The sequence below is a fragment of the Triticum urartu genome, chromosome 5A, assembly GCF_056163025.1.
Source record: "Triticum urartu cultivar PI428250 chromosome 5A, HENAU_Tu73, whole genome shotgun sequence".
Taxonomy (NCBI): domain Eukaryota; kingdom Viridiplantae; phylum Streptophyta; class Magnoliopsida; order Poales; family Poaceae; genus Triticum; species Triticum urartu.
In genome coordinates, this window is record NC_141877.1 from 328,676,821 (window position 1) to 328,697,936 (window position 21,116).

The window sequence follows — 21,116 nt, forward strand, 5'->3', positions numbered from 1 at the left end:
GCAATACACCGATTGTCCGGCTCACGGTCGTGACGCGCACAATTTTGACATACCCAATGGTGTCGATGTGTTGTGCGGTTGAAGGTTCCCATGAACCACGCCAAGGCCCGCTGCCCTCGGCGGTGATGGTGCCGCACCCGAGGCTGCATTGAGGCTCCGGCAGCGCTGTGGATCGGGAAGGCGAGGGGGTAGCGGCCATGACGGCCACCACGTGTGGCATCCCGGAGGGGCGTGATTTAAGGCTGGGCTGGAGGTGGGGAAGGAGATGCATGGGAAGAGAAAAAGGATGCCCCGCCACCGTCGTCTGCCGCAGGACGGCCTTCACCGGAGGTGCCGAGGGGATGGACTACGGTGGCGAGGTCTTTGGTGTGCGGCGGCGGCGCCTCCGGAGTCGCATGCGGACAACCAGGAAGGTAGACGTATGAAGCCAAGAATTTTTTATCCTACGTTTGGACATTAAGGAATCAGATGAGCAGTTTCATAACATGATGCTCGAAAGAAAATCATAAGAGCAATTACCTGGATTTTGCGTATGTCTTTCTATTTGTATTTGATTATACTCCCTCCATTTTAAAATATAGTGTGCCCGCGGTTTGCAAGGTCCAATTTTGACCATAAATTTAACCAATAAGACCGACCGCGACGGGAGAAAAAAATTATGTAATTGAAAATTTCTTTTGAATACGAATTCACTAGTATAACTTTTGCTCCCGCCGCGTCGGTCTTGTTGGTGGAGAAGAATCACTATATTTTGGAACGGATGAAGTAGATCTGTTGTGACTAGACTTGAAAAATATAGATGTTATTCAACTTTTAGGAATAGAGAAGCAAAATAATTGGAGGGCCATGCAGACACGAAAGAAAGGAGCGGCGTAGCAGTGACACAACCACTGAGAGACAGAAGCAAAAAGAAGGATTTGTTTAACCGGTGGCAGCTTCACACGGAAAAGAGAAACATTTGGCAGAAAAGAGGCGGCTGCTTTTTGGTCACCTGTCAAAGGCCCTTTCCACAGATAAGCATCTCTCTTGTCTTTTCCCCCTCTCTCTCCATCTGCCTATCTCTCTCTTTCCTAGACAAACAATCGAAATTCCTGTGTAGCTAAGACTAAATCTTTGCGGGCCCACATGATCGTTTTTACTGTATCCTTCTGATGTGAGTGCACGAGCAAGTGATAAGCCATGTCAATAGGTGCATTTTGCAGAGCAAACCAAGATTTATGAGAACTTAACACCATCATCTGAAACTTGAAGGACAATCAATAATTGTCCCCCCCCCCCCCCAATATATTGTATGGACGGAGAAGAGCACGTGGGAGAAGTAACTTCGGTGGTCCTTATGCTTGAGATGATGGCGTTAACATGGCAGCTGATTCGAAATGTTTTTTCTAAAAAAGAGTTCAAAACATCAAGAATTTCATGGCCACACATCATCAAGCGGCCAAATGCAGCACGAATGGGCAGAAACATTGAACCTCTTAAAAAGCGAGACTGGTGGTAGATGATATGATCTTCTTCTCAACTTGCCACGGCATTTTATTTTATTTTTTGAAAGATCTGGTGCTCATCTCTTCTTTTCTTTTTAGATGGAGGGAGGTCCAGTTCTTGTCTTTACTACCGCCTGTCCGCTGCTGCTGCGACTGCTTTCTAGTCTCTGTCATGATTTTATATCAGGTGCGCCTCAAAAGCATTGGATTTTGACGCGTTCTTGCGTATACACTTGGCAAGGTGTGAACCAGTAAGTATTTACCCTTAGTTTTTTTTTTTTACTTTTGAGCGGTAATTCTTTACCGTTAGGTAAGAATGACAGACCATGGTCCGTATAACTATCGTTCCATTTCTTGCAGAATTAAAGTTTGTATAAATTGATTCACTCAACGTTTTAATTCTACCATTACATATGAGCCACTTTCCATGCACTTACACAAACAGCAGAGGACAAGATCTTCCACAGATCTGAGCACTTCAATATAATTTCCGTCCTGATTAGATTATGTTTTGCCGGTGGGGACGAACACGGGTAGATTGGAAATCCAGCACCTCAAACATCATCTTCATACGTAGCCAGCTTTCCCATCGAAAGAGGCGCGGATGCTGACACTTGGCCCTACTCGTCCTTTTCACACCACACATCAGACAAATAAGATAATGCGTGACACGAAACGAAATAAGCATAGTTTAATTTCAAAAATGAAGGAGCACTAAGTGACACCCACTAGACCATTATTAAGGATGACACGGCTTGACCCTCTACCAACAAGGCATGTCAATAGGTCATGTGTCTCGTTTTGGGACCAACTTAACTAAGCTTCTTAATTAGTTTGGATGATGTGTAATTTCGAAGGTAAGCTTGCATAAGTAACCTGATGATACCGGGTTCGGTGAGTGAGATGGTCGATCCTTGTTAAGTTGTTTCACATACTCGCTCGTGCCCCTTCACTCTCAGCCAGGTCAGCTGGTGGCTGAATTGAGTCCTCAAGACACTTGCTCGTGCAGTCACATCAGAAGGAATTGCATATACCTTGCATGACTAAGCTTGCATATGCCCCTTCACTCTCAGCCAGGTCAGCTGGCAGCTTTTGCATTATTGATACTCACGTGCTCCTGTTTTTTTTTTTTTGAGAAACCGACCATGAAGAAGAGAGTAGTTTGACTTGTTAGAGAAAACTAGACAAAGACCATATACAATGGGACAAAGTGCTCCGCCAGCCACCAAAGCGACCGCAAGAACATGTGTCGTCAATAGCACCAAACTAAAAGACGACCAATACAACCTAGGGCCACCACCTCCGGCATGCTCCTAGCTTTCATGCCCTGCACAGCTCGCCCTCACCACCCTTCGGCTCGACGTCTCGACATCCCCCGCTCGCACGCAAACCACAACATCACATGACCAAGGCAATCACAACCCAGGCTGCACAAAAACATCTGCATGTGGACCTTCGCCGCTGCGCCAAAATCCGGGCCACTACCCGGACATCCAACAACAACCTTGAGGCCAATTGCCTCTACTTCCACAACCCCCGTTGTTGAGATAAAACTCAATTCTTTCTTTTCATTAACCAAGTTTAGCTTACATTAAATAAATAAAACATCAGATAAAACCAGACAATGGGGTAGTTAAACCCACAAATGTAGAAACGACGCAAAACAAAGGGAAAAGTTCAACCAAGACCCTAGATCTAAATTTTCTCCCTAAGATGCATCCGAACTCGTCCCGTGTAAGCCACCATAACTCTAGTCGGTGATGGACAACAACATGAAATTCAGCCACCAGAGTATATGCAAAGACCGGTAGAGAACCAAACCTCGATGAATCACTCCAGTAGTACATTGTGTAGCATGGGGATCGACAATCACTCCAAGCAAATCGGCAAGAGCGTCGTGATGATCAAGGCAAGTAGACGCGCGAGGATCACTAGACCATGTCGACAACCATGTTCACAAATCGCAAATGTTTGAAAGAAGGATCTTTGAAGAAGATATCATTGTCGCCAATGATGCCCGTAGAGCCAATATGACGGACAACAACAAGAACCAACCCGTTGTTCATGAAGACCAGCATGGACAAAAACGTCCCAAACTTCCCATCAACATCGGATCAAGTGCCACTAAGACATTATAGGAGTCAAAAGACTTTCGAGACAATACTATCATCACCGTTGAAGTAACATCACCGATACAATAAAGCTTGACCAAAAAAGTCTTCCTACACACTATTTGAGAGATGAGAACCCTACATCCACCCCATTGCTGGAAAACGGTGGTCGAAGATGGTGTAAGGATGTGGCGCTAGGGTTATGGGAGTACGTGCAACTAATGCATTTGTGGGGTATGATCTTTCTATTCTCACAAGAAAGGATACTCAAGAAAAATCGTTTTCTTTTAAATAGTTTTTAATCGTGTTGTGTTTGTGTTCATGAAAGATACATGCATATTGATCTCAATTATTGATTTGTTTGCATGAAAAAGGTTAATTTTATTGAATTTGCAAGGCAAGAGTGAGTTGTGATCCATGTTGCTAGTGCTCTCACAGCCTGACATGTTAAAATGGTGTGGTTTCATTGAAATATGTGAGTAGTTAATTACCAACATGTTCTGCATTAATGGGAATATTATCACCACATGTTGTTAAATCTATGATTTGATTTGTGGTAGGTTAGGAGCACAACCACCCATCTAAACATCTAAGCCTTTTAAAATTAAATCTGGCTTATATTAGACAAATAATGTATCCAATATATGTGGGGAATGAACTAGTAGATGCATAAGTGCCTAGGCCTCATAATTATCGCCGAAGTCGTAACTGAACTTGTCGTCCTCGTGCCACCATACCTTGCGATGTACGACATTGAGAATTCAACCATCGAAGCATGTGCAAACATATGTAGAGGACCAACCTCCATTGTCGCGATAGTACGATAGATATTGTCAATCACATTCACATATAGGGATGGGGATTACTCTAATCTAGGGAGTCAAACATGCTAGCATCTCTAGACCAAAATGTGACCTTGCTCGCAGAGAATCAAAAGAAGAGATTGATGAAGAAGACGACCATGTCGCAGATGATGCCCACGAAGCCACATCACGGAAAGTAAGAAGAACCCGTCTGTAGTCCATAAAGACCGAGGGGAATAAAAACTCCCAAGCTCCTCCATAACGTTGTAGCAAGCACTGTTGAGACTGAGTTGGAGTTGGAGAACTTGTATTAGATATGACACCACCATCATCATTGAAGCGACATTATCATGACACAAAAACTTAACTAACAAACTTTCTATACACCAAAGAATGAGGAACAGAGGTCCTCTCTCCTCCATCCCATGGCGCTGGAGCGTAGTCGAAGACGAAGGGGCGCAAAGATTGGATCTGGAAGGCGTCATATAGGTTTTTTTTTCAAAAAGAAATTCTTTTTGGGCGGAGTGGATTGCTCACGGGCTGCAACCTATCTATGCTCACTAATTTTTAATGCCTCGCGATCAATTGAGATCTCAAATTTGGAATTGGGTCATTTGATTTTGAGCGGGTCAATAATTTCGCACGGGGCTTTCTCATTCACTCTTTTAATTCACTATACTCCTATAAATATACTAATATGCTCTCTAATACTATGCTCCGTAATTTTAAGGTCTCCAATTTGGAATTGGCTCATCTGATTTTGACCGGGTCAACAATTTTGCAAGGGGGTTTCTCATTCATTCTTTTAATTCACTATACTCCTATAAATACACTAATATGCTTTCTAATTCTATGCTCCATAATTTTAAGGTCTCCAATTTGGAATTGGCTTATTCGATTTTGACCGGGTCAACAATTTCTTAAGGACCTCTCTTATTCAATTTTTTTAACTCACTATGCTCCTTAATTTTGAGCTTTTCCATTCGATTGAGGTAATCAGGATTTGGTTCATGATTTTGATCGGTTCACAATTTTTCAAATTAATTGGCAACAACTGACCTATAAAAACATATCAACCCCACGTAGCCCTCTCACCACCTAGAAAAAAAGCGCCAACGTGTGATATTGTAGCACAAATATAGTACATGCAAACACCGATGCAGAAAGTTTCCCCACATAAGTATGCGCTGATTAGCTTGATAATACAGAATCACAACACGAAAGGCCCACCAAAATAACACATTATAAATAAAAATAGAAACACACTCGATCATCTCGGACACTTTGCAAACCAAATACTTCTGCAGTTCTTAAATATAAGGTGTATTTATTTTCCTAAAGTCAGTTTTCTTTAACTTTGACCAAGTTCGGAGCCAAAAATATTGATATTCACAATACTGTATAAATAAAACTTGAAAATTCATTTAATGATGAATCTGACGATACCAATTTGATATTGTTGTAGAGGTCGAGTGCCGTGAGGAGGAGACCTATGAGCCCACCGCCCCCTTCCAGCCCCGCGCTGGCGCCGGCGGCCACGGCCCCCTCCGCCACCCATGCCGGCCAACCTGCCGCCTCCTGGTTCATGCCCCTCCCGCCCCTCCTCCCGGGCTGCCGGCCGTTGGCTCGGTGCGCCCCGCTTCTCTGCCGCGGCCAACAGGTGGATCGTGGGCGGATCTGGTGTCGCCGCCGTCCCATGGCCGCGGTGTTGGGACCGTGACGGACTCGGAGTTCGTCCCTGAGTCGCCCCTAGGTGCCGGTCTGCGGGGGTCTGGTTCGGTCGCTCCATCAACTCGAGCTGCGGCTGGATCGGCGCGAGCTGCGTCTGGATCGGGCATTCACTGCGAGGTGGGTGACGGAAATAACTGCGCCGCGGCGGGAGCGCGCTCCAGCCCATCTCCACCAACGGCCTGCTCTTCAATGCCGGCGACAAGCGCGGGGCGCGAGGCGGATGTGACCGGAGCCTGGCATCTCATCAAATCGCGGCGAGGCCCACGCCGCCCGGCTTTGCCTGCCCAGGCATTCACGTCGTCCCCCATCCCGTGGTGGCTTAAAGGGCGTTGTTGCCGCTGCCTTGCTCCTGGACACCGCGCCTCAGCTTGCCGTGAGCCATTTCGGTGCTCTCACTGCCTGCAAAATGGCCACCGGGCTCGCGGTTGCAAGAATAAGTGGCGTCCATTAAGCTCCCTGCCGTGCCTCGCCTTCATCCCTCCGCCGCCACTTCCCCGACCAGCTGCCGCTGCCGTTCAAGATACCGTTCCCGTCTTCGGCCCGGGACGGGGCTGGCCTCTTCTCCAACCCCCTCCGCACCTGCTGCTAGGCGACACCAACCCCGTCATGTCAAGGCTGGGTGACGCGGCCAACCGGCCGGAGGAAGACTTCGTCGTGGTCCCTGCCACGCCGGAGATGCAGGCGGAGTCGGCGCTGCTCTCCACCAACGCTGCCGTGGCCTGGTTTGAAGGGGCCCGTGAGGATGTCCCTTGCCACACCGTGGCCGCTGCGTTCGCCGCCACCTTCGGCTTTCGGCCGGCGGACGTGAGTGTTGTGCGGCACTTCCCCGAGCAGTACCTCGTCAAGTTCATGTACCAGCACAATTGCGCGGACGCCGTCAACCGTGGCGACTTCCTCGTCGGCAACTCCTCTCTCTTCATCCGCGCCTGGAGGCTCGAGGCGCACGCTGACAAAGAAGACATGATGCACCACGTCCGTTTGTGCATCGAGGGGATCCCGGTCCATGCTTGGAATGAGCACGTCGCTGCGTTCGTCATCGGCCGTCGGTGCTCCCTCGACTACATCGAGCAGCGGTCTCTGCGCCGGGAGGACACACGCGACCTGTCGCTCTGGGCGTGGACGTCCGACCCCAACGCCATTCCTAAGGTGAAGTGGCTCACGCTGCCCGCCCGTGGCCTCCGACGGCGCGGCCTGAGACACCGTGTGCTGCTGCACCTGGACCTGCTCGAGGACCACTCCAAGGCGCGGGACAACGACGACGACCCACCACCTCCTGACCTCTACGAGTTCACCTGGTTCCGCCGTACAGTGGACGGCACGGTGCGGCGGGGAGACAGGCGTGCTGGTCAGCCCAGCGACGTCCAGCGCCCGGTGCGGCGCGACGACGACGACGACCGCGGCGGCCGCCGCGGGCATGATGGCCCGCGCGCACAGGGCGGTTGGCATGATCGCATCCGTGCTCCCTGTCCAGGGGCGCCCGTGACCGTCAGTGGCAAGATGGCCAGGAGAGGTCCCGCGATCGCTCGAGCGGCACGGGCGGGAGGCGCTGAAGCTGTGGCCGCCCTGGGTGACGCTGTGCCGGCCGCGCCACCCTTGGTCCTGATGGGCTCTGGCTCCGCTAGTGACGAAGGGGCAGGCGCCTTGGAGCTACAGCCGGTGCGTGGCCGCAGCCCGGCACGCCAAGGCTCGCCGCGGGCTGCACGCAGACGCTCCCAGGAGAGTCTTACGCCACCGGTCTCGCCCCTGCTTTCCCCCATGTCGGTGCTGCCTCGACTTGCTTGCTCTAGGAGGGACGAGGCTCGGGCAGTGACAGCACCTCTGGCGGTCCCGTCCCCGACGGTGTTGGAGCTGTGCTCACCAACGCATCTGCTCCCTCCTCTGTCGCCGGTGAAGCCCCCTGGGTTCGAGGCTTCGCCCACCCCCTCGCTCATCTCCAATGGGCCACTTCAGCGCACGCCATCCCCGGTGCGGCTCCACAGGGCTGATCTGCAGCCAGCTGGGGTTGGCCTGACCGTGCTCTTTGAAGATCGGCAGGAGCCCTTGCTGCCCTCCCCTGCATCAACGCCTCCCAGGCCTCCTGCTGCGCGTCGTAAGACTCTTGCTGGAGTGAACATTGCCCGAACAAGTGCGGGCCTCTCGCTGCACAGGACTAGTGCAAGGCTCAAAGCTGCTGGCAGAGCAAGGGTGGTGCCGGCGCCAGTGGCTAAGGTGGCTGAGATCCTGGTTGCTCATAGTCTGGGGATCGTTAAGGACGGAGAAGACATCACGGCCAAGGCCCTGGATGCATTTGCTGAGCGTTTCAAGGAGCAGCTGCCGCTGGAGGTGATATCTGCCATGCGAGACTTGTTCAGGTTAGATGATGTGCAGGCAATGGGTGTGGAGGACGCCCTCATCCAGCACGGAGGGGAGGGTGCTATGGACATGGAGAGGATGGAGGATGCCGCTGCTGCTCTGCAGGCCTCCACCTGAGCGAGTTGATGTCTCTGGGTTGAAATGTTCTCTATGTTAGCTAAATCCTGGTCCATGTGTGTTGGTCCGTATAAGTGTGGTTGGGTTGCATGGAACAAGCATAACCATAGCTGGGTTGTGTGTGGCATGTGGCCAAGCTCGGAAGTGTACTCCATGTTGCCATGTTAGTGCAACCTATCAATGTTATGTGTTGGAATGTCCGGGGCCTCAACTGTCCGGATAGACGAGCTACTGTCAACGCCACCATCGCTGCTTCTTCTTGCCATATTGTGTGTCTACAGGAAACAAAGCTTCACAATGTCGACATCTTCACAGCTTCCTTCTTAGGAGGGAGCAGACTCCGTAGTTTTGCGCAAAGGCCGGCGGACGGCACTCGTGGAGGCATTTTGCTGCTCTGGGACGATCACCTTGTGGAAATGTCCAACATCACAGCTACCACCTTCTGCCTGTCCGCCATGGTCTGTATTCGTGACTCCGATGTGCAATACAAGCTCACCACCGTGTACGGCCCCGCGGATTCTTCTCGCAAAGATGCCTTCTTCGCGGAGCTTATCAGCCAAAAACCGCCCAATGGCATGCCATGGCTTGCGGCTGGGGATTTCAACCAAATTTATCGTGCAAGAGACAAAAATAAAAGGCATGTCAATCGAAGTAGAATTAATCGGTTTCGAGCGACACTACAAAGTTGTGAGCTTAAAGAGATAAACCTGCAAAATAGGAGGTTCACTTGGAGCAACGAGAGGGAAAACCCGACTATGTGCAAACTGGACTTGTTTTTTTGCAATGCCGAGTGGGACACCACTTTCAGCACTCATCTGCTTCACGCCCTCTCGTCCTCTCTATCCGATCACTGCCCGCTTCTCCTCGCAGATGACAAGGGGCCTCGGAGGCCTAGAACCTTCAAGTTTGAATTTTTTTGGATTGCTATGCCCGGCTTTATGGAGGTGGTCAAAAAGGCTTGGATTGAGCCGCTCGAGCATGTTGAGCCATATCAAGTCCTGTTCCATAAGCTCAAGAAGGTGGCTCTCCGCCTTTCCGAATGGAGTAGGGGCCTTTTCTCCAAGGCAAAGGTTCACCTACACGCTGCACTATTCGTGATCCTACGCCTCGACATCGCTCAAGAGACCCGACAACTCTCCCCCGAGGAGAGTGACCTTAGGGCGAGGCTTAAAAGGAGGGTCATTAGCTTGGCCGTGCTTGAGAGAGCTCGGAAAAAGCAAAATGCGAGAATTGCTAACCTCAAGGAGGGTGATGCCAACACCAAGTTCTTCCATCGCCGGATTAATGCTAGAAGGAGGAAAAATCACATTCATAGGCTAAAACATGACCAAGGGTGGATCACCGAGCATGAAGCTAAGGAGAAGCTCATTCTGGACCACTTTTCTGAAGTGATGAAAAAAGGAAATACGTGCAATAAGGATCTAAACTAGGAGGAGCTCAACTTAGAGGTACATGACTTGCACGGCCTCGACTCACCCATCACCGTTGAGGAGGTACGTGAGGCAATCAATGACATGCCAAGTGACAAGGCGCCCGGCCCAGACGGCTTCACTGGAGTTTTTTTTAAGAAGTGTTGGGACGTCATTAAGTTCGACATGATGAGGGTGATACACCAATTTGACTCCCTTCACACATCTAGTCTCCATTGGCTCAACTCCGCAAATATAGTGCTGTTGCCCAAGAAAGAGGGCGCGGAGGGGATTGCGGACTACAGGCCCATTAGTCTCATTCATGCCGTCGCCAAGATTATCGCAAAAATTCTTTCCATCCGTCTCGCCCCGCGCATGAACAGCTTGGTCTCTAACGCCCAAAGTGCATTCATCAAGAGCAGAAGCATCCACGATAACTTCATGTGTGTCCGGAACTTGGCCCGTAGGCTACACAAAATGCAAGACTCCGTCTCTCCTGTTCAAGCTAGATATACGCAAAGCCTTCGACTCGGTCAGATGGGAATACATCCTCGACCTCGTTCGGCGGAGGGGGTTTCCCCCCAAGTTTCGGGATTGGATTGCGGCTCTTCTTTGCACATCATCTTCTAGGATTCTGTTAAACGGGGTGGCTGGCAACCCCATCAAGCACGGTAGGGGCCTTCGGCAGGGGGACCCCCTATCCCCGCTCCTTTTTGTCATTGCAATTGACACACTCCAACAACTACTGGAGCTGGCAACCCGAAAAGGACTACTCCACAAAATTCGTGGGAGAGGGATCATGGTGCGAACTTCACTATATGCAGACGATGCGGCTGTTTTCATGGCTCCAATCAAAAAAGATATTGACAACCTCTCGGCCATTTTGCGCGGATTTGGGGAGGTCACCGGACTATGCACCAATTTTCACAAGAGCTCGGTTGTGCCCATTCAATGCAATCACCTAAACCTGGAGCACATTCTGCAAGGATTGCCAGCTAACAGGGCGTCCTTCCCCATAAGATACTTGGGTCTTCCATTGTCCGTCTGGCAGCTTAAGAAGGTGGATTTGCAATTTCTTGAGGACAAAATTGCGGCCAAGTTGGTGACATACGAGGGGCAAAACATCACCACCATTGGACGGACGACACTTGTTAAGTCTGTCGCCACCTCGCAAGCGGTCTATTTCATCACATCTTTGGTCATACCGCCGGGCATTCTTCACAATATCAACAAACTGGAGCGGGCTTTCCTTTGGTCGGGATCGGATAAGACGACGGCGCCAAGTGCAAGGTAAACTGGGACATGGTTTGCCGCCCGTGCGAATATGGCGGCCTAGGGGTTCTCAACACCAATAAATTCGCGCGGGCCTTGCGCTTGAGATGGCCATGGCTTGACTTCTTTTATGCATCCACGACCATCACCATGGGGAACGGCGCTAAAACGCCTTTTTGGGATTCACCCTGGCTCCATGGGTGCAAGCCTAAGGATGTTGCCCCGCTCGTCTTTGTGGCCTCCTCAAGGAAGAATTGGAAGGTGCGGGAGGCCCTACAAAATAATGCATGGATCCTCAAGATCAACACCTCCACGGTTGTCTCCGCTGAGCATATCCGACAATTCTTCACACTATGGACACTTGTGAATGATGTACATCTGGATGCACTCTCTGAAGATACTATTGTGTGGAAGCATACGACAAGCGGGCACTACACTGCAGCCTCCGCCTACAAGGCCCAATTCCTTGGCTTGGTTCTCTCTCCCATGGACCAAATGGTTTGGAAAACTTGGGCGCCACCAAAGGCTAAATTCTTCGCTCGGTTGGCTATCCAAGACAGAATTTGGACCGCGGATAGACTACAAAAACGTGGATGGCCAAATTATGGTCTTTGCACCCTTTGCAAGCGAGAGCAAGAAAGTGGACCGCACCTTTTCTTCAAGTGTCGCTTCACTATTAGGCTATGGAACTTGGTCATTGCAAAATTTGGGCTTCATCATATGGACACCTCTATGCGGCATCTTGAGAGTTCGGTCAAGGAATGGTGGACAAATAGGACCGGCGCCGGAGTCCCCAACAGGAAGGCCATGGCCTCTCTAACCATGCTCGTGTCGTGGACCATTTGGAACGAGCGGAATGCCCGTGTTTTCCGGAACAAGAGTGCTCCGCCACCAATCTTGCTAAACAACATCATCTGCGAGGCAAACCTTTGGATCACCGTCGGAGCAGAAAAATTAGGGAACATTATTTTGTGTGAGTAATCTTCCATGCCGTCTAAAAGTGTGCCCTTGTAACAAACTCTATCCTCTTCTTATTTAATAGATGAGGCAAACCTTTTGCCTCCGTTTCGAATTTTTTTTTGATATTGTGGATACTGATCTATTTCTCTATGAATTTGGTCAAACTTAAAAAAAATAAATTTCAAAAACCTAATACACCTTATACTTTAGAACAGGAGGAATAAAAAAGTTATAAAAATCCAACTACACCAACGACATTGCAAAGCGCGCCCAACCTTTCTCGTCCATTGAACCAATCATTAAATCTCTTATGACAATCTGTACTACGTGTGTGACTCGTTATTCTTATTTCTTTCTTTTGGCAATGCCGATCACCGTGTGCTTTGATTTCCCTTTGCCTCCGTTTTTCTCGTATATATATAAAGAGGAAGAGGACATCTTTGCGACGGACGACTCCTCTTTTGCACGCATGCACGTGCTTTTGTTACAGTTGAAGTTGATGAGTTGGCGCGTCTTTCGGCCCGACATCTGCTACTTAATTAATTTGATAAATCTAAACTGATCAACTGAGGAATGTCGTTTGACTGTGACACAACTTAGCAAAACATACTCGACCCGCCACCAAATGTTGGAGTTACTCCACAGCATTGTGAACACTTGCAAGAACATTTTGTTGCCCGACCTCCTCTCGCTTTTCACCTGCCTGTCAATCTACTACAAATGGACGGGCCGATATGACTTTTATCTTCTTTCGTGTAGTAGATTCTTCGAAACAATCGACGTGGCATGAACTACGAATTTGTTTTACAAGCAATCCTTCTATTATTTTCTTGCCTGGCAAACATATGCATGGTTTCTTTAGTGGGACGAAGCAAGCCTTGGGGCGACTGGCTAGCTGTTTTCAGTAGTAAACTTCAGCAATTTATTCTCCGCCCCAAAAAAATTATCAGCAAATTACTCTCGGCTAATCTATTTTATCGGCAATTTAGGTTGCTCAGTTTTCAGAAGTAAATTTTCACTGGCGGGATAAACTCCATGGCTGGGAGGAAACATGATTGTAGTTAGATGATTTTGCCCATTTACCCTGATATTAGCTTTTTTATGCATAGAACTAAAACCTGTGTTATTTTTTTGAAACAAGGCAAAAGACTTGCCATTTCATTGATTAAGAAAAAGATTTAGACATAAGCCGTAAAATGGCAAAAACAAAGGACTAAAATAGGTTGTACGGCCGGCCAGAATGCACAATAAAACCATTATTAGTCAAATCCTAGCCTATTAGTGTGACCCCTGGGATGCCCATACCCACCATCAACATCATCAACAACAAAAGTACCTTCCACACTGTCAATCTCCAAATACGTCTGACGAGGCGCGTCTGCCCTACGGCGCGTTAACCCTACCGGTGGCTGGCCGCGTGCAACCAAGAGCCCACGACGCTGGCGAGGGTGGGCTATCCCAGACGGTTGGGGCAAGCTCTCCTACGTCGATCGGAGCCATGCAGTCTGAAGCCCTCCACTTCCATGTTCCTGTCGAGCCAGCGCTGCAGATGACGCAGCTGCCGCAGCCCACGCCTACCCAGGCTCAGGAAGCGGACCAAGCACAAAAGACAACCCAGGAGCTGGTGATGGATGGTGGGGGCGCTTCCTTGGGGGTCGTGGACGATGAGCTCGTGACGCGGTCGCTCCCTCACTTGGGTCAACGCCCAGCGTCACCGACACTGCTGCAGGCTCGCCCCACAATGGAGGAGGTGGCACATGCGCCCATGGGACCGGCACCAGCTGACGTGGGTATGGGAAATGCCAACATGGAGTCTGCTGGTGGGCTCCCAGTCAATGGGCCGGTGGGAGCCATCAGCAACATGCTTGCCAATCTGGAGGAGCCAATCACGCCTGCACTGCTGCCCAGGCCGACAGCTGCACGCCCCAGAGCGCCTCGCCGGGGACGCCATTCGCCGGTATCCAACCCACGCAGGAGCCGCCGCCTTGCTTCCTCCACCGCGGCCGCGCTGGGGGCAGTGGCTAGGGCGCAGAAGCTGATCATGCAGAAACTTGGAATCGAGACGGACAATGATGATGCGATGACTAGATACACCAGCACCTTTGATGAGCCGCTTTCCGAGCATCAGATCAATGCCCTCACTGCGCTGGCCGAGGCGAAGGGAGGAAAGAAGCGCGTCAGCAAGAGGGGTCAGGGAAGCGGGGCTGCAGCACAGGAGGCGGCCTAACTGTGTGTTGTTGTAGTCTGAGGATTAGTGTGCTTTATGGATAGTTGTCCCATCTTGTTCTGGAATATCCGGGGCCTTAACACCCCGGCGCGGAAAGGAGTGGCTAGGAGATTAGTCAGCCAGTTCAATGTATCAGTCGTATGCTTTCAAGAGTCAAAGTTGAGTGTTGTGGACCAGGATCTGATCAAGCAATGTTGTGGAGCAGCGTTTGATTCCTTTGTCTTCCAACCGGCCGCGGGAACCAGGGGAGGCATTATCTTTGCTTGGAAAGGAGCAGAGATTCAGATAACCTATAGTCACTGCACCGCTAGTTGGATTGAGTTGCGCTGCTTACACCGCCGGTCTGGTAAATGTTGGAGGATGTTTGGTGTATATGGCCCCCAAAGAGATGATGAGAAGATTGCCCTTCTGGCTGACCTCGAAACCGCCATGGCCGGCACTACCATGCCCACTATTTGTGCTGGAGATTTTAACATGATCAGTGCAGCATCTGATAAGTCTAATAACAGAATTAATCGCCGCATGCTTAACGCCTTTCGCCGTTTCATCAGTGACATGGCACTCAAAGATATGTACCTACATGGAAGGACCTACACTTGGTCCAACGAGCAACAAGCTGCCACATTGGTCAAGCTCGACCGGGTCCTGTACAATGAGGCATGGCATGACTCTTTTCCGGCCTGCCTACTGCAAGGCATCACCACAGCGATGAGCGACCACTGCCCTCTGTTATTGAGTTGTGATGTAGAGTTCAAACCCTGTAGAAGATTCCGATTTGAAAATCACTGGTGCAAAATGGAGGGGTTTGAGGAGGTTGTGGGGGCTGCCTGGGCCTCTCCGGTGAGCTCACGCGACCCCTTTCTCATCCTGCAACAACGGCTGCAGAACACTGGCAAAGCGCTAAAAAGATGGCACTCTCAGCATTGCTCTCACCTGACGAAGACACTTGATATTGTCAATGAATTAATATTCAGACTTGATGCCGCAAGGGATGTCAGACAGTTAACGCCACAGGAACACCGTTTCCGAAACTTCCTGAAGGTCCGGTGCCTTGGGATTGCGGCGTTGGAAAGAGCAATGTGGAGGCAACGATCTAGGGTGACTTGGATTAGGCTTGGTGACGCTGGTACAAAGTTCTTCCACATCAAGGCGTCGGCTAGAAGAAGAAAGAATTATATTCAGGTGATTGAACACAATGACTGCATGATCACAGGGCAGGAGGACAAACTGAAGATCGCATGGGATTTCTTCAACACCCTGATTGGAACTCCTAAAGAGCGGGCCGCAGCCATCAATCTTCAAGCACTAGGGTACACACCTATGCTGCAGCACCTGGCCGACCTTGACACCCTTATTACCGAAGAGGAGGTGTTTGCAACCATTAATGATATGGCCATGGAAAAGGCACCTGGACCTGATGGATACACCATGTTGTTCTTCAGAGCATGTTGGTCTATCATCAAAGGGGATGTGATGGCTGCCATCAACAAGCTGCAGAACCTCAACTTCAACAATTTCCAACATCTAAACTCAGCTTGCATGATCCTACTGCCAAAAATTGAAGGTGCCAAGAAGATGGCTGACTTCAGACCAATTAGTTTGGTACACGCCATTGCAAAAATTTTCACCAAATTGCTTGCACGACGGCTGCAACCCAAGATGGATAAGTTGGTCGCCCCATGCCAAACTGCCTTCATCAAGCAGAGATCAATTCTCGACAATTTTGTGTTTGTTCGTGGTCAAATAAAGTGCCTGAAAATGTCTAGAACACCATCAGTACTAGTCAAAGTGGATATTGCAAAGGCCTTTGACAGTATTTCTTGGGAATTCTTGCTGCAACTTCTACAACAATGAGGGTTCAGTAGCCGGTGGACTGGTTGGATTGCAGGGCTGTTGAGGACATCCTCTACCAGAGTATTGATCAATGGAGAGCTAACCAAGGTCATACAGAATGCGAAAGGGTTGCGCCAAGGAGACCCATTATCACCACTCCTGTTTGTCATTGCTATGGACACCTTGGCATCAATGGTGAACTATGCAACGCAGACCGGTGTCCTCAGCCCACTTGGCAAGGGCTGCTCCACCCTAAGGGCTTCACTGTATGCTGACGATGTCATCTTCTTCCTGAACACCCGAGAAACTGAATTCTGGGCCATCATGGAACTTCTCCGACTATTCGGTGAGGCAACGGGACTGCATGCCAACTGGAGCAAGAGTGCGGCCATCCCAATAGGAGGTGCAGATACCCACACCATCACAAACCTGGTGCAAGACTCCGGCTGCCCGGTGGCCGCTTTCCCCATAACTTATCTCGGGATGCCGCTATCAGACTCCAGGCTGCGTCGTGTTGATCAGCAACCAGCCATTGATAAGCTGGCCAAACGCATGGGAGGGTGGAAGGCCAGACATATAGCGTTGCCCAGACGTGTCGAGCTCGTGCGTGCCACCCTATCGGCCATGATCATCTTTCAGCTTATGGTGCTGGATCCCCCAATGTGGCTGCTTAAAAAGGTAAACAAGCTGCTCTGTGGCTTCCTTTCGGCTCAGGATGAGGAGGCCACGGCTAGTAGATGCTTGGTGAACTGGTCTGCTGTCTCCCGCCCGCGCGAGTTCGGTGGTCTTGGCATCCCGGACATTCAGAAGCAAGGGAGAGCTCTGCGCTGCCGCTGGCAATGGTATCACTGGACGGATCCTACTAGGCCATGGCATACTCTGCCCTTGCCCGCAGACCCTTCTGCCGACGGGCTCTTTCGCGCATCAACGACCATCGTTGTCGGGGACGGCAGACTTACACCGTTCTGGGACTCCCACTAGATGAACGGGCTGCGCCCCGTGGATCGATGGCCGGAGCTGCTGCGCCACTGCACCAAGCGCCGCCTCTCCCTTCGGGAGGCTGTCACTGGCAATCGGTGGATGCGACTTCTGAAGCCGAATCCTTCCTCTTTGGTGCTCAGACAGTTGTGCGGCCTGACGGAGTTGGCCAGTGGAATCAACTTCAACGACAGTGTGGCAGACCATGTCATCTGGCGTTGGACGGCGGACGGTACTTACACTGCCAAATCGGCATATCGATGCCAATTTGAAGGAGCTCTGCGATCAGACGACAAGACGCTAATCTGGTCTTCCAAGGCTGCGCCACGGGCGAAGACGTTCCTCTGGCTCGCCGCTCGTGGACGGTGCCTCACAGCAGATAACCTGGCTGTTCGAGGCATTGCGCACAACCCAGTTTGCCTACTCTGCTTAGCTGCACCGGAGACGGCCAAACACCTGCTGGTAGAGTGCACCTATACCAAGCGGCTGTTGATGGGTATCACTGACAATCTTGGAGGCTCCTTCCTGCAGCTCAGGCAAATGGTGGCTGCACCACTGCCAAGCCAAACTCTGAAAGACAATTGGAGCGCGCAGCTGCGCTTGCTCCAGGGTGAGGAAAAGAAGACCTGAAAATCGGCCATCTGCTTGGTTTCGTGGATGCTTTGGAAAGAACGCAACAACCGCGTCTTCAACGCCGCCGAGTGCACTGTTCCACAGCTCATGGGACGCATCAAGGATGAGGCGAGAAGCTGGTCGGCGGCTGGTATAAACCTGTTAGACAGACTCTTTGAGCTACCTTGAGTGCTGCAGATCATCTTCTTGTTGTTGTTGTATACTGGTCGTGCCGGCTGGAAATCAGCTCCAAAACACGCCGATCTCCCTAACTGTAGCTCTACTGCAATTTGTATTTCTCCTTCTGATTAATCAATGAAATATGGCCCTATGGCCATCTTTTCGTCAAAAAAAATCTCCATGTGCCTGCATCAGTTGCATGCATGTCCCTCCCAGCCCCTACAGTACCTACCATATCTTTCTGAATTCTGATGGGAATGCCATGCCCCTCCTCTACAGCCGCCCTAAAGCGAAAAGGGTCCTATAATTCAAGGTGCCAGTCGACGGGTGTCTTGGAAGCTTGTGAATTGCGATGCATATTTATTTTTCCCTCTCGGACAGATTGATTTTCTGGCAAGCCAACCAAAGCAGGAGAATGATGACACATCTTTCAGCACAACACTTTTGTTAGCAGCAAAAGCTTATACCGTTTCTTTTGAACGGTGCAAAAGCAGGCCAATTGACAATACCTGTGAAGGTATGTGAGAAGCTAAAATTACAGCAGCAACTAAAAACAGGCCTGTGAATCTCTTATGACAATCTCTACTACGTGACTCTCTAATGATGATTTTCTAAGAGCAACTTCAATGAGGGGACCCAAACAGACGCGCGTTTTGTCCACTTTTTGTCCATTTGGCTCGGCCAAGCGGACGCCGTCGTCCGCATTTTAAAATTGGTCGGCTTGACCGCCCAACGGGGAGGCCGTGGCGGCGTGAAAAAAAAACAAGTTGCACGAAAATAAATATAATTAAACATAAAAGTGGCCGGTCAAACGCCGGCCAAAGTCGACCTACATCTAATAAACATTAAATAAAAACACTAAAAAAGTCTGCGCCCGCCTGCTGCCGCCCCGCATGCTGCCCTAGACGTCGCCGCCCTTGCCCTTGCCCTTGCCCTCGACGTCGCCGTCGTCGGTGAGGTCGATGAAGACCGGAGCAGGGCCAGCCCACCCGAACGCCGCCTGGTACGCTGCCAGGGCAGCCTCCTTCGGCGTCTGCTGGGGCGGCGGCATTGCGGCAAGCCGCGCTCCTCCTCCTCGAGCCGGAGCGCCTCCGCGTCGCGTTGGAGCATGGCCTCGTAGCGCATCTGCTCCTCGCCGTCGCCCTGCTCCTGGCGGAGCCAGTGCTCCTTCCATCGCTCAAGGTGGGCCGCCTCTTCCTCCGGCGTCGCGGCGAAGTAGACGGGAGGCGCGCTCACCCACTCGCGGTACTGGCCCGTCCACAAGTAGGCCTCCTCCGGCCAAGTCGGTGGAGGTGGGGAGCGATTACGCGACGGCGACGGCTCCGGCTCCGGCTCCGGCTCCGGCTTAGGCTGTACGGGCGGCGACGGCGAGGCGGCGGCACGAAGAGCGGGATGTGGACGGAGTCCCCCGCCGCCGACAGGGCAAGGGCTTGCTCCAGCCCATCCCAGTGCGCGTCCTCCTCGATGCGGCTAGCCTCCAGCGCGTGCTGCAGGGCCTCCTCGAGGGCGGCTTGGTACTCTGCCTCCGCCTCCATGTCCTCCGACTCTACCTGCGGGGGCGGCGGCGGGACGGCGTCGACACTCGAGCGCCGTTGCTCCTCGTGTTCGAGGGCGAACCAAGCCTCCCAGTTAGGAGAGTCGGCGGCAGCTCCGGTGTGAGCAGCGCGCGGCGCCGGCGCACCTCGTCGTCGTGCGCCCGCTGGGTCCGCGGAACCGTCGGCACCGGGATCCGGTTTGGATCCAAATGCCAATGGTGCGACAACGTCACGTCGGGGTAGGGGAGGGGCTGCCTGTACTCCCAGTGCCACCGCGCTTGGTGCACCGGGATGTGCAGGCGCCGACGTCTAGGGCGGAAACGCGCCGGCGGTGGAGGAGGAGGGGGAGGTGGAGCACGGGATGACGAGGCGTCGGGTGCCCTTCCCCTTGCCATTGCTTTTGCCGAAGAGGCCCATGGCGCGCGCTAGGGTTTGCAGTCACCGGCGAGGAAGCAAAGGAAGTGGTGGGGGGCCAGATGTGGACGGGAGAAGTGGATGAGGCCGACCTCGCCGCACGCGTGGTTAAAAAAGGACGCGCGCACTGGCTGACGCGTGGGCCCGCTGTCGGTGGTCGTCATAAATAAGACGACCGGTGGCGGCTGGGTGGCCGCCAGGTGGGGACGCGGCGGACGGCGAGGAGACGCGCGGCACGTCCGCTTCGCGTCCGCGCCGACGCATTCCAGGCGCAATTTTGGGCCGGAAATGGGTAGATGCGGACGCCGGGCGGACATGATTTGAGTTTGGGTCGGCACGTTGGGCTGTCACTTTTGTCCGTGCCGACCCAAACGGACGCGGGCGGACGAAATGGATCGCCCCATTGAAGTTGCTCTAATGAACTTATATATGCAAGCATGTATCGACAATATTAGTGGAAGAAGAGGGTGAACATGGCACTCAAAGTTGTTCAAATGTACTCCCATATGCTTAGTGACACCTAGAGAACATTCGGTCAAGGCTGGGATGATGAACCATGCACTAGCCAGGCAGTAGCTAGGTTGGTTGATGACAAGAAGAGCATCGACTAGGCATCATCCGCCGTGAGTCGCCATGCTGATACACAGACGCACTCCCCTCCCAAACGGATAACATGCAGTATGCATCTCCATTAACCAACGCATCATTTTTCTCTTGCTCTCAGCACTACTATTGCAAAGTCTCCGGTCGGCACGTAGTGATGCGACAGCCGCGCGCTTTATTCCGCCACCACCACCACCACCGCTCCCGTTGGGGCAAGATTCGACCGAGAAGGGGAAAAGCCAGCTTATATATATACTGTAATAATGGAGGAAAATAAGGTGGCTTTTGAGTGGAAAGAGCGACCACTTGACGGCGAACAATTATGCGTAGCGAAAGTCAGCAGCAGTACACCACCACATCGTAATACTTAGAAGTTCTATCTTAAGGAGGGTTTGTGGGCATCTGAACTTCGAGCTAAAGCTACCAAGGCTGTCAAGATCAGGACCTGGGTCACTCACATGTTAGGACCAGATTAATATGTTTTTTATGTTTCCT

The 21,116-nt window shown here is 51.4% G+C and overlaps 1 protein-coding gene across 1 annotated transcript; it reads left to right on the forward strand.

Annotated features, from left to right (window-relative positions):
* Positions 1–9,014: 9,014 nt before the first annotated feature.
* LOC147971271 (uncharacterized) lies at positions 9,015–10,028 on the forward strand. Its single transcript, XM_087523898.1, has one exon. It carries the CDS (start codon positions 9,015–9,017, stop codon positions 10,026–10,028), a length of 1,014 nt encoding a protein of 337 aa, XP_087380024.1.
* Positions 10,029–21,116: the final 11,088 nt, after the last annotated feature.